Consider the following 12639-nt stretch of genomic DNA (forward strand, 5'->3'; position numbering starts at 1 on the left):
ATTGTGGAGTCAGTTACTGTTAGTACTGAAGGGAATTTGTTATGCATTTGTTTTCGACGGGCACTGCGATATGTCCTCATAGCACTAAAAAATATATATAAAACAAAACAAGAACGGGGGCTATCGGGATACGAAACGTCGTTCTAAATTAACACCATAAATGTCTGACGTTTAATAATTATTTGATACGTGTAGTTAATGTCTAGTCGCTTCTAGACCTTTTGAATGCATGCAATAATAATTGCATTCGGGCCAAAATGAAATTGAGTCCATTCATGTGGTGTTTGCTTATCAAATACTTGCTTAACACATGCCTGTTTATTCTCCTTTAGCTGAATATTATTCAACTTCTAGCTTTTAACACGTGTCCAGCCCAGCTCTATATACATACAGTAACATATATATATATACATATATATATATATATATATATATATATATATATATATATATATATATATACATATATATATATATATATATATATATACATATATATATATATATATATATATATATATATACATATATATATATATACATATATATATATATATATATATATATATATACATATATATATATATATATATATATATATATATATATATATATATATATATATATATATATATAAAATACAGAATAATACATCTACTGAGATGCAGAAGTGGGAGAAATACATAACTCGCAACATGATCAACATAACCTAACATCTACAAAATAGATGTTAGGTTTCTTTAAAATAGTTGTTGAAGGCCAGAGTGCAGAGCGCCTCCTAGTGGGCTTTAACACTGCATCATGCGCTTCCGTCCATCAGTAAATGTACATTTATCTCCTGTCTTCACCAATTTATTGAGGAGAATATTGTCCGATCTGTTTTATTATGGGCCTTTTTTTGGTCACGTAAACAACACACACATTTACAGCTTTACCCCGATAATAGTGTTCTTCGTCAAGAGTTGAATATCCTAAATGAAATATACACTCTAAAATTTTATTTTGAAATTTGATTTGTACAGATATTGTTCCTTGCCTTCTTCATCTCGCATAACTACATATATATGCAGCAGGTTAACAGGGCCAAGCCTTCATGAGAAAAAAAAATCAATACTAAATATATTTACTTTTGCCTTACTGTACTGTGAAAAGGTATCACATGCAGAAGTTTACTTTTAATGTGTAAAATCCGAGATATGCCAAATTTGCATCCAAATGTAACTTAATTCGCTACTTCTTACAGGGACTTAAAGTGACACCCAGAGGAACGGAAACATCTGCACATGCACCACTTCTTCTGAGATCAGTCATTTTAAATCAGATCAATTGACAGTTGACATAATTTATACAAATGTCGGTTTATTTATAACGATCACACATTTCCCCAAAATATTGAAGACAGCTATAATAAAATGGCATAATAGCTGAAGGACAATAGTGTGAGGACAATCAGTTATTTCAGACAGGTGTACACAGAGCACTGGCACTCTTAGATAGACACATCAAATGTACTGCAAAAAAAAAAAAAAGAAGAAAACAGATGGGGGGAGGGGGGGGAACCTATCAATAGAAACATTACAGCTATTTATGTTTTACTGGAGATTGTGGATCATCTCCTCCTTTGCAATGAGATGTGTCGTCTTGTTGACCAGAGACATGAGGGAGTTAAGTTTGTGTGACCAGTCGTTGAGCAGGTCGTTCGGATCTTTCGGCCTCTGGAAGTTGATGATTCCAGCCAGCCGATCGACTTTAGCGTAAATGGTCTTGTTCACAACAAGACTGGAGAGGAACTCCTCAGATTCCTGGTGAAAAAGAGTGAAAATAATTATTTTGTTCCAAATATAAACTCAAAGAGTTTCTATGCTGGATGGATGGATCTGAAATACATTTTAAACGGATCTTGTGGTGTGTTGAATAGTGTTTGCTTCCCATTTCGTATGGCACTGAGGAAACCATTCCTTCACAGTTCTATGGTTCACAGTTCTAACATGTGATGCATTTTGTTTGCATTTAGAAGAATTTACAGTGTGATCCTTGATAAGAAATGTATTATGAGTATGTATAAGAGGGGATTGATATAAACATTCATTAAAGCCAAGTAGTATGTTAGCGTTGTGCATATTCACTATGTATTGAATGTAGGCAAACAGTCAAAGCTGCCCTTATTTTGGGGTGTAGTTTAAATGTGAGACTCAAGTTTCATCTTATTGTCTGGAAAAATCAAACGACTAAAACACTTACATCAATGGAGAGGTCAAGGAGTCCAGCCATTCTTTTCATTGTGATTCTGGTGTAATACTTGGCCATGATTCTTATGTTCTGGTAAAATAAAAAAAGAAAATGATGTTTAAAACCTGTGCATAAATTGCATGCTTTAGTACATAATTAATAGTTGGCACTTACATGTTCAACAACTCTGTTCTTGAGGTCCTTCCATCTTTTTTCTCCTTCTTCAGAATAAGAGAAGACATCAGTGGTAGGGCTATCAGGGGAGCCTTCTCTCAGCTCCTTCCCATAATCCTCAACCAGGGCGGCCCAGCGCATCAGCTCCATTGTGGTGAACTGCTTCAGTAGGTCTCTAAAAATACATAGAGATCATGATTGCAAGCAATTAACATCAAAAAATACATTTGCTCCATCATATCAAATTTCCTTCTAGTAAAAAGAAAACATTAACATCAGTGTCTGAGCTGGGCAGTAGCCAGGTTTCGACCCAAAGACTGACAAAAGATGACAGTCAGTAAGAAGGATGGTCTCACTTGTATTTTGGAATTTCTTCCAGCTTCTTATCCGCACTGATTCTGTGCACAAGATCCGACTGCTCATTGTCATATGGAGCTAGGATCACATACAGCACCACACTCTTCAGGGCCTGAAACAAACCAAAGACAAAAGACAGTTATCTTTTTGAACCACCAATAAATAACCTCTAAAACCTCTCTCTGAAGCATGACTCAAGGACAAAGCACTCCTTAAAATCAGTGACCTACCTGCTGCCACTTGCTGCTATCCTCCAAGATGCACGGAGTGTCATAGATGGCCCGGTAGTGTTTGCAGATGGACAAATAGGAGCCCTCATGCTGATCCACTTGAATCATCAGATTGTAGTACTTCAGCTTCAGCTCCTGATTAGGAAACAACAACACAGGTTACTACCTAGAATTTTTTTCTTTATTATTTTTTTCCACATATTTATCATAGTAAAGAAGCTCTTTTTAATCTACTTTTATATTTTCTATTTAAAAAATGACACAACAGCTTTGTTACCTGAATATTTCACATTGTCAACGTAAACAGAACACCTCAAAGTAATACCATAAATAACCATTTCACATCAAAACATGCAAATTTAAACTGATATTGATCATTCAAAAGAAAGAAACCCAGGTCTGGGGTTCATCTCACCTCTGTGCCTTCCTCTTGGAAGAACTTAGTATTTATCTTCTTGCTGATAATCTGTGTGCGAATATAGTCCTTGACTGCAATGCAGAGCCTCATCTGCTCCAAGATAAACTCCACTTTTTCCTTTTTCTCCATTGAGCCGTAGGTCTCAACCTGTGTTGACAAAAAGAAAACATTTTTATTGACCACATTAGAAGTAAATGGATTGAGATCATAACAGTAAAAGCCAGAGTTTAGTCAAGTTCACATATTCATACCTACATACATTCCTCTCTGTTAAATTTCACAAAACGTCTTAAAGAAAAACATTGATTTACATATGACAATGGTAATGAGGATGATGACTGCCTACCTGGAGCTCCTGAAGAATGGAAGCAGCCTCTTTGACATCTCCACTTTGCTCCTTGATTCCGGCCAACGTCTTTGTCAGCCTTGCACGCTCAATCTCCACATAGATCTGTGATGACGACAAGGGAAGAGGTATGAGACAAGAAAAGAGCACATGTGGGGAAAAAATGGGCTCTCTTGTTTAACACGATACAATTTGATAAACTCATGAATTTATAATACTCAGACAACTACTTAGAATTATTAAATGGCATGGAAATTGCTAACATAATATATTTTAAGCTTGTCAAAAGCCTGTGGAAAAAATACCTTTCCAGCAGTCACTGTGCGAAGTGTGTCAATGAGCCGCAGCTTGATTGTGAGGTCATTCACAGTGTCCACGTACTTGTAACATTCTTGTACCATTTTAGCAACAGCCTGTGGAAGCAAAACTTAATTTAATATTAAAGTATACATGGATTATATCCAGCCGTGCAAGCTCAGTTTAGAAAAAGGTTTTGCGATAGAAGTCCCTTACCTGTTTTAGCTGACTTCGTCTTTTTGAGAGCAGCATTATGTTTTCATTCAGTGCATCCCAATCCTTTGCTTCATGGCACATCTGGACCACAGCCACAAGGATTCTGGAGGTGGAAACCATGTCGGATGCCTAGACAGAATTTTCAGTAAATGACGAGAAAGAAACTATTTATTTATTGTGATAAAAACTAAATAATAATTTTATATTTCATTTACAATAGAACATACAAAGTTAGTTAAATAAAAGAATGGGTATCATTCATCATCATGTTTAATGCAAACTCAGTTCTCTCTACCCATGAACATCAATAGGAACTGGGTCCTTGCACTACTGACCAGAACCTGCTGCTTTTCTCAATGTGTAGCAATTCCTTGTTTCCCAGAGGTTTTCCCTGTCTTTTACAAGGGCACAAATCCACCCAGTATTGTGGGGTTCTTCTCACTTGACTGAGACATTTGCGTTGACAGGATCATCTCCTCATTGCAATCTGAATTACATTGTGCCACATACCCTCAGCCATAAACTTGACCACTTTACTATAAAGGTAAGTTTGGGTGCATTGCAAAGAAATCGCGCTGTTATTTGCAGCAAGTGTCTTTGGATATATATGTTGGTCATAACTAGTGCTGCTCAATGGCGAGCACACTTACCGTTCTGGTTTGCTTTTCTAACGACAGCAGACTCTCAACTGCCTCTTGTAGTTTGCCTTCCTGTTGGAGGAAAAATACATACTCATTATTTCCATAAAGATATCCTTAACTGTAGGTTCCAACATCCATTGCCACAAAACCGATGACAGAATCACTGTAGCTCCTAGCACTGTTAGCATGACGCTAGCATTTTCCGCGAAAGTAACTCCACAGGTTTTAAAAAAAATAAACGGTTGGCTGTTATACTCAAGACACAGAGGGTGTTTAAGTTTCTATCCAAGACTTTTACTTGCATATGCCAGAATACCAGACAAAGATACAATGAATACGTTAAGCGATAGCTAGCTTTGAAGCACCATGACTCAGCCGGCTACGGCCCTGTCTCACAACCGCTTACTTTAGCCATTTTCTCGCACTCAGGGAGCCGCTGATCTACAGTAGAACTGTAGTCTATCTCCATCTTCACAATCTTCCCATCAGATCTTTCAGATCGCTCCTCAGACATCTTGTCGGTATTCCAAACGGCAAAACGCTATTATGTTTTGAAGCAGTTTCAATTCAGCCGAACAGCAATTCCTTGTCAAAGTGCGGTAACGAACCAATCCGAAGGGAGATAAAATGAGCTGCCCGGCGTGCCGCAAGGACCCCGACGAGAGTCTCGTTTAGTTCGGGGATTTTATATGACATGTCAATAAACGTGTTTTATTTCCACAGTAGGATCATCTATGTTACGCACATTTTCATGCTATATTTATTGAAGGAGAATGTTTTCTTTGGTCTGGGTATAAAAAAAGAAAAATACATTTTTTTTAATTCTGGCATCTTTAAGAGGCTTGAGGTGTGGGTTCAAATCCGGGAGCTTTTCATTTAAAAGTCTGTGTTCATCAAAGAATAATTTATTTATTTTTTACTCTGTATTCGGTCATGTGGTTTATGATTACTGACATACGCAAAGTTAACTTTTCTAACGTGTTCAAACTTACGCATGTCAATACGTAAAATTGATAATATAAAACAGCACATTAAATAATATGAATTATATTTATTTTACTTTTAAACAACATATTTCTCATTCTTCACTTGATTGGTTTACTTTCAATCCCTCAACTCCAGTGCGAACCAATTTTGTCCAAGCATTGTGAGAGGAGGTTCCAAAATGGCTGAGCAAGTGATCCACTGATTGTTCTTTGGATGCAGTTAAAGATTTTGGAGAGTAAAAAAGTTGTCATGAAAAAAACAAAAAACAAAACTAAAGCTAAATCTAAAGCTAAATGCAACCTTCTCATTGACAAAAAAAAAAAGCTTTTTTATGAGCTTTTTTTTATGGCAGTGGGACACTTCCTGGAGAAGAACAGATTTCTTGGATAATCTTTGAGTGACATTCAAAACGGCAGCCTCCAGAAATAGGCAAATGCCAACATTTATCATTTCTGGTTTGCCTTTATGATCATTTATTTTAGATTAACTCAAAAAAAAGTCTTGACGTCAGATAATTTCCTAAGTGATGTCAGTCACTTTAAACCTACTGTCAAACTGTCAAAGACTATACCTGTCTATTCTTGGGTCCCGAGACATTGTGAAGCTTGGTTTGTTCATTGCAAAGGTATTTTCAACAAGGTTTTACAATTTAATGTATTAATTCCAGTGGCATTGTTGGTTGACCTTACAACAACTGCAAGGCAATACAGAAAAAAAAAAGTTTTTTTGCATTGGAAGAAAGTACCACGTAAAACTTTCTTCAATACATGTGTGTGTCGTTGGGGTGGGCGGGTTTGGGGCTTGTGTGTGCGTGTGTTTCCGTGAGATGTTTCCACTGAGTGCAGCGTCACAGTTTATTCTCTCGCTTGAAGGCAGGAAGTGGGTCTGTGGGTGGTGATAAACGTGACAGCTATCCGATTCCCCTTCTTGAGCAAAGAAAACCTCTCGTTCTCAAACACCTTATCACAGAATGGCAATAAATTATTCTATACGTTAAATCCAACTTTCAAGTGGAGTTTATAGGACCACATTTTCAAATGTGAGTCACTGGTAAGTATAAAATTCCACACAGGCATCTGTCATTTGGGTAAAGGCCTATCTGTCCAGTTTCCTTGCTTACAAAGTAAAAAGGCTGAAAAATGACTTGTCATTGACTGACAATCTTCTTGAACTGCATTTTCTTGCACATTGTTCACATGGTTTCTAAGCTCTTTTTGTTGCACTTTATAATATTATTTCTTTTTAATTTATTGTGATAGGTTGAGTACAGAGCATGTTACGAACACAATTTCCCTTGGAATTAATAAAGTTTTTCTGATTTTCTGATTTCTGATACCACCATCTAGTGGACTCCGAAAATAAAGCATTGTTTTTATGGATCTTCGTCAGCGCGACTGGTGCTGCAGCAGCCTCACAGCAAAGAGGTCACAGGTTGAATGGTCGCTTAAGCAGCTCTACAAACAAATCTCTACCTTTGCTTATGTCATTGCCCTTATATTTGTGGCATTAAAGGGGTTAGAGGAAAAAATAAAGGGAAATTAAAGAATAAAGTAATTGTTTTCTCTCGAAGCGATACAATACCAGCGATCATCCTGAAAAAGAATCATTGCCTTTACTTTGAAAGATTACCGGATACGCATCCGGCCCTGCGTCACGCCGATGACTTAAGCTTGATTCACGCTGTCATAGGAGGGGACGAATCTAAGCGGAGCACAGTTCGCGTCCAAGGTAGCTTATCCGAGAAACTCTGAGGGATTTGATGACACAACTCCGTGGGTGTTAACTGGTTATTCGGCCGGACGAGCCTTCCACCACATGCGCTGACACGACCCGACTTTGTCCACTCATCCCGGCGGAGGACTCGGTGGTTACTCGGCGGGTTCGAGACGTCGTGGTAGCACACACGGGAAGATGTTGCTGAAGGAGTACAGGATATGCATGCCGCTGACTGTGGAGGAGGTGAGGCTGCTTCTTCCTTTACATTCTAAACACGTTCCAGGTGGCACTTACCAAACTTAGACACGTTACTGAGCCTTTGTTGCTGTTGACGTGAGGCGACGCGCGTGGGAAACTCGACGGAACTTGAAGAAGCAAACGAAGAAAAGTCTCCATCTATCTCTCCGCTTGAATGTTCCCGGTGAACTCATCCAAACTCTCCTGTCTTTCGCTGAGAAGGGCAACTATAAGTCGCTTGCATTTATAACAATGGCTTGGAGTTCATACAAGTGTGTCTCCGATCATGCTTATTGGTTGTCACCGCTTTCTGATCGCCACCAGGGCTCACGATTCCGTCTAAAATTAGAGGCTTGGGCTCGCTCAGGCGCCTCGATTCACAACTTGACAGCACCTTTTATCATCAAACCATTGTTTATTTAGGAGAGATGCTGCGTGACTGCGCACAGATGCTCGGGTTGAATGCGGTTTCCCGGCTCACCAGAGCCCGTCTAAAGGCCAGTAAACCGAATCTAATCGCGGGTACCTTCATACTGTAGCTGCTTTGATCGACAAACAAAGTGAGCAGTCATTTATGCCTAATCGGAAAAAAGTTCTACAAGACTCCTGTGAACTGGAATATTGGCCGGAGGTCGCTTCTATTCTGTTGGGGATGCGTAGAAGACGAAAGTGCCTGAAACGACCCCTTTGCTATGTTTGTAAAGTAGTGGGCCAGAACGTGACCCCTAACTTGAGGGGTTGCTCTTGCAATTTACACTCTTCACACTAGAGGTTGTGCTCACGTGTGTCCACTACCGGACTGGTAGACAGGTAGATACTGTACTTCACATCAGTTTTTTTTTTTTGGGGGTGGAGCGGGGTTATACACCAACATGTATGATTGTAGTGTTTGGAATTCAAATTAAAAAAAGAGAAAAAAGAGAATATGTATGTCAACATTCTAAACACTTTTGTAGTGTTAAATGTTGTTTAAAAATGTTGAAACTTGAATTTGTGTTGTGAAAATATATACCGCTGGTATCATTGATAAAAGTATTTTTTAACATAAAGACAAAACTTCAGATTAATAATATATAAAATAAAAATTAGTACAATTATCCACTTACAAATAAATGCAAATTAGATGACCTAAATATTTTGTTTATTTTCATTGCTTCCAAAAACTAAAGTTGCAGGCTGGCTTCTCTTGAGTTTGCGTGTTTTAATAGAAGAGAACACGTCAGGCTGCTAGCCACAGTTACCAAACCACCAATAGAAAGATGCACCGCACAGACTGTCATCGGTAATTGGTTAATTACAGTGAGGTAATTGATGAATAGCAGCTTTACTGAGCTGTTTGAATTTGTCGTGAACGAGAGGATGCCGCCGTCTGCCTGCTATTCTGACTGCAGAGTGCGTGCGGCGACACATTTCACCATAATCCAGAAGGTTCTGTCACCGTGATGTGGTTTCGCATTCTTCTTCTCGGTTTTGAGTGAAGACAGTTGTTCGCGGACCCAAAGTTGCACATTCCGGCCGGACATGTCAAGGCTTGGATTGGTGGCAGATTCACTTCTCACGATTGAAAACTAGCGTTTTTACTGTCACCTATTCAGTAAATGTCAAAACGTTCCCCTCTGTTTCTCTGTTGCTTATTGATTGGCTGCCCTGTTATATGTCAAAAACAGGGTCGGTCTTTCTATGGACTAGGTGCAATACTTCACTAGCAATTCCAAAGACAATAGACTTTTGAATTGCATGAGCTTAATTTTGGTGTATCCCTTTTTTTTTTTCCTTGGGGAGGGTCTCGTGGACTTGGCTGCCCTTCAGCCCTCCACCAATGTTGGGGGAGAAGCGGAGTTCAGGGAAGACAAGTTGCTTTGATATCCCTGTACAAATGTGGTTTCCAGATGCGTCCATGCTTTTGCAATGGGCACTAAGCTGAACACCTTAAAAATGGATGCCTTTATACAGATGTGCTTCATTGAAAACCATTAAAAAAACCAAACAATTTCTGCCTTCCAGTGAAGCTGTCGCATCTTTTCTTGTCAAAGTAAAGTAAAACTGGGACTACTGTAGTTCCCAATGGCCAGAGAGAGTGCTGGTGTGGAAGTTTTCATGGATGCATGTGCGTACAGTATGCATTGGAAGCTGGTGCCACATATTTAGACTCCACTGATGTATTTCACGTTCAAGTGTTACTTGCATGCCTTAAGCTTTATTTACACTTGTCCAGATCAGTCTTCAGTCTTGCGGCTGTAAATCAGTGCTTAGTAAAAACATTTTCTTTACAGACTTGACATGTATAGGTTAGTCCTGAATAAGCTTTAACATTAAGGTAAATTTATCTTCATGCTTAGTTGGTTTCTTGTGAAACATTGTAGGTTTGTTTTAGTGCAATTCTTGTTGGAACGGTTTTCTTGTAAAGACACTGTTACTGTAAGTTGCATCCAAAATATAATTCCTATTGCCTGACTGAATTCTGTTTTTTTTGGCATTTTATTTCTGTTACTTTAATGCGTTGTAATTCAGTAAATGATTTTGGCAAACATTAAGTGGTTGAGTCACTGGTAATAAGAATCAATGGTAGCTTTATGTTTATTCCGGGTGTCCTGTAGGCCTCAGTGTGGCAAAGAAAAATAGTAAAACTTCATGCATTGACTGTAGTAGGCATGTAACAGAAAAGCATAACACAAAAACTTTGGTTTGGTGCAGTTTCAGTTCTGCAAGGGACACTATGAACATTTACAATTTGTGTCTGTTCCTCTGAAGTACAAGCATTAACAGTTTTCTTTTTAAATAAAATTTAAAGAAGACACATTAGAAATTGTAATAATAAAAAAAAATATTGCTGCAACCAAATATATATATTTTTTACCCTATATTTGAAAAGGCTTGATTGACTTTGGAGACTGATTCCAGTAATACGGAGAACATAAGCACCTCTGCCTCCACATAAGTTTCTTTTGTCTCCTCTTAATATGAATCAAAATAATTGTGATGGTTATTTTGGCTAATTGTGTAACGCTAGTGGTTTCTACCTGATTTTTGAATTATGACCAAGAAGACTTGCAGGTTCACAGTTGTCACTCTCCCTGTTTGGTGCTCATATATATGAGTTTAAATCGATCATGTTTGTTTTGTCCAGTTATATTACTGGTTTACTCCATACCATTGTATGCTACGGTCCTCAGAACTGGGTAAGACGTTGCAGCCAAGTTCAGTTCCAGTTATCGAGGTCCATAAATGTCCATAAAAGCTATTCTCAAACGTAGGTTCTCAGAATAGAAGCCACTTCTTGATAAATATTTATTCTGTTTACAACAATGAAAACGTCAGCATGAAGGGGAAATACGAACTTATGGAATGAGTTTGTTCTCTTTGTTGTATTTCATTTATTCTAAACTTCTATGTTACGGGAAGCCATCTTGGATTGTGAACACGGGTGGTAGACAAAGATGTCAAAGATGCCTGGTGACGTCTTCAGGGGGACGGAGCTGGAAATTTCCCAGTTCCGTGGACAACTGGAATGCAGCATTCAGCCTCTGTAATGGCAGTTTTCAATTTCAGCCCAAGTGCTAAACTCTGTGGAGCTGAACATAAACTCGCGAGGAAGATTTCCTGTCATATACATATACAAATTAGATTTTACCGTTTGGTACCTTCACCTGTTGAACACACTGGGCTTAAGCTAATCATACCATAAGAAATCCTATTGTGAGCGTGAATATTTCCACTTCTTCATAATTATGTTTATTTGGTTGAAGGACTGACAAAGAAAAAGGAATGCAAGTAAGAGCATTTGTCCAGAATCTCTCTACTGTGCTCTTGGCGACAACACAACAACAGTGAACCAAACTATTCAAAAGCCTGCATAAATCTGTCCTTGGAAAGATACAGAAGGGCAGGACCAGATGTTTTCCTTCTGTGCTTCTGCTGCTTAGCCTGCCGTTGTCTCCACGTGTGCTGTGGTAGGTACACTTTGACCCCAACCATCTCGACCTATTGGGTAAGATGTTGTTTCATGAATGTGCCCTTAAGAGAACAATCTGGCTCTTTCAGGTCATCATTATCCAACCGTTAAAATCTATTCGTCAGACAGTGAACTAGCAGGCTTTTCCTAATGGACCACTGCACTAGCTGAACATTAAAGTCATGCTGTCTTCCTTTCTCATCTGGCTTTATGCTACGGCTTAGAAAGTCTGTGCAAATGGAACTTGTGAGTTCACTTGCTGCTTGGCAGGCTGACAGAGTGAAGAGGTTCACTCGGGCTTTTCTATTCGCATAAATGGTAGGTGAATGGCTAGATTGATTTTGTGTATGACGCCTGGCCAGTTGGCTCAGAGCAGCCGTTTTCAGGGCCCAGTCATCCCTAAGTGAAACCAAACATTGATTGATGGGACAAGAGGACGATGTTATAATCTGGTAAAAGGCACCAATACCAAACAGCACTGCCTAATTTATGAATCCCAATTCTGGCTCACGCTGCATCTGCGATTAGGATAATGGCGACCGTGCAGTCAGGACTTAAACATGCATCTAGAAAGGCATTTGTCTAACCCCAGCTGGGATGGAGAATCAAATTTGAAGGCTCGCACTCCTGCAGATTTGTCATTGCCCCTCAACCGTTTCAATGGATTAGGTTAGCCGTTTTAATGCATTTGCCTTAGAGGTGCCATTTACTATTCATGTACGTGTTCTTGTGGCGTGGACTCGGTTTTGACAATGAAGAATGTAATTCACCTTTTTGAATACTTGCAGAACACGACAAACACTTCATAGCTTAAGGGCATTTTCACTTTTGGTCATCAA

The 12639-nt window shown here is 38.8% G+C and overlaps 2 protein-coding genes across 3 annotated transcripts in view; one reads left to right on the forward strand and one right to left on the reverse strand.

Moving 5' to 3' along the window:
• Window positions 1-883: 883 nt before the first annotated feature.
• LOC128754136 (26S proteasome non-ATPase regulatory subunit 12) lies at window positions 884-5550 on the reverse strand. The gene is made up of 11 exons (XM_053856536.1): window positions 5315-5550; window positions 4918-4977; window positions 4268-4396; window positions 4060-4167; window positions 3755-3859; window positions 3406-3555; window positions 2991-3125; window positions 2760-2872; window positions 2404-2578; window positions 2242-2319; window positions 884-1802 (listed from the first exon to the last, which is right to left on the reverse strand). The coding sequence occupies exons 1-11, from the start codon at window positions 5420-5422 to the stop codon at window positions 1593-1595; spliced, it is 1371 nt and encodes a 456-aa protein (XP_053712511.1). The 5' UTR covers window positions 5423-5550; the 3' UTR covers window positions 884-1592.
• Window positions 5551-7552: 2002 nt separating this feature from the next.
• LOC128754005 (cytoplasmic phosphatidylinositol transfer protein 1-like) overlaps window positions 7553-12639 on the forward strand; it is a 29595-nt gene continuing 24508 nt past the window's right edge. Inside the window, exon 1 of one of the 2 annotated variants that reach the window (XM_053856278.1) lies at window positions 7553-7854. In XM_053856278.1, coding sequence (XP_053712253.1) covers window positions 7807-7854 — 48 coding nt within the window. In that variant the 5' untranslated portion in view covers window positions 7553-7806. The remainder of the gene's footprint in view (window positions 7855-12639) is intronic. The other variant, XM_053856279.1, reaches the window with a different exon arrangement.

Source organism: Synchiropus splendidus, chromosome 2 (genome assembly GCF_027744825.2).
Source record: "Synchiropus splendidus isolate RoL2022-P1 chromosome 2, RoL_Sspl_1.0, whole genome shotgun sequence".
NCBI lineage: Eukaryota > Metazoa > Chordata > Actinopteri > Syngnathiformes > Callionymidae > Synchiropus > Synchiropus splendidus.

What these genes read in the sequence shown, in the direction of transcription:
- LOC128754136 (XM_053856536.1), bottom strand. Translation starts at nt 5,422, where the DNA reads ATGTCTGAGGAGCGATCTGAAAGATCTGATGGGAAGATTGTGAAGATG. An exon ending in GCACAGTGACTGCTGGAAAG is followed by an intron (nt 3,860 to 4,059) that starts GTATTTTTTCCA and finishes TCGTCATCACAG; the next exon opens with ATCTATGTGGAGATTGAGCG. An exon ending in AGAACAGAGTTGTTGAACAT is followed by an intron (nt 2,320 to 2,403) that starts GTAAGTGCCAAC and finishes TTATTTTACCAG; the next exon opens with AACATAAGAATCATGGCCAA.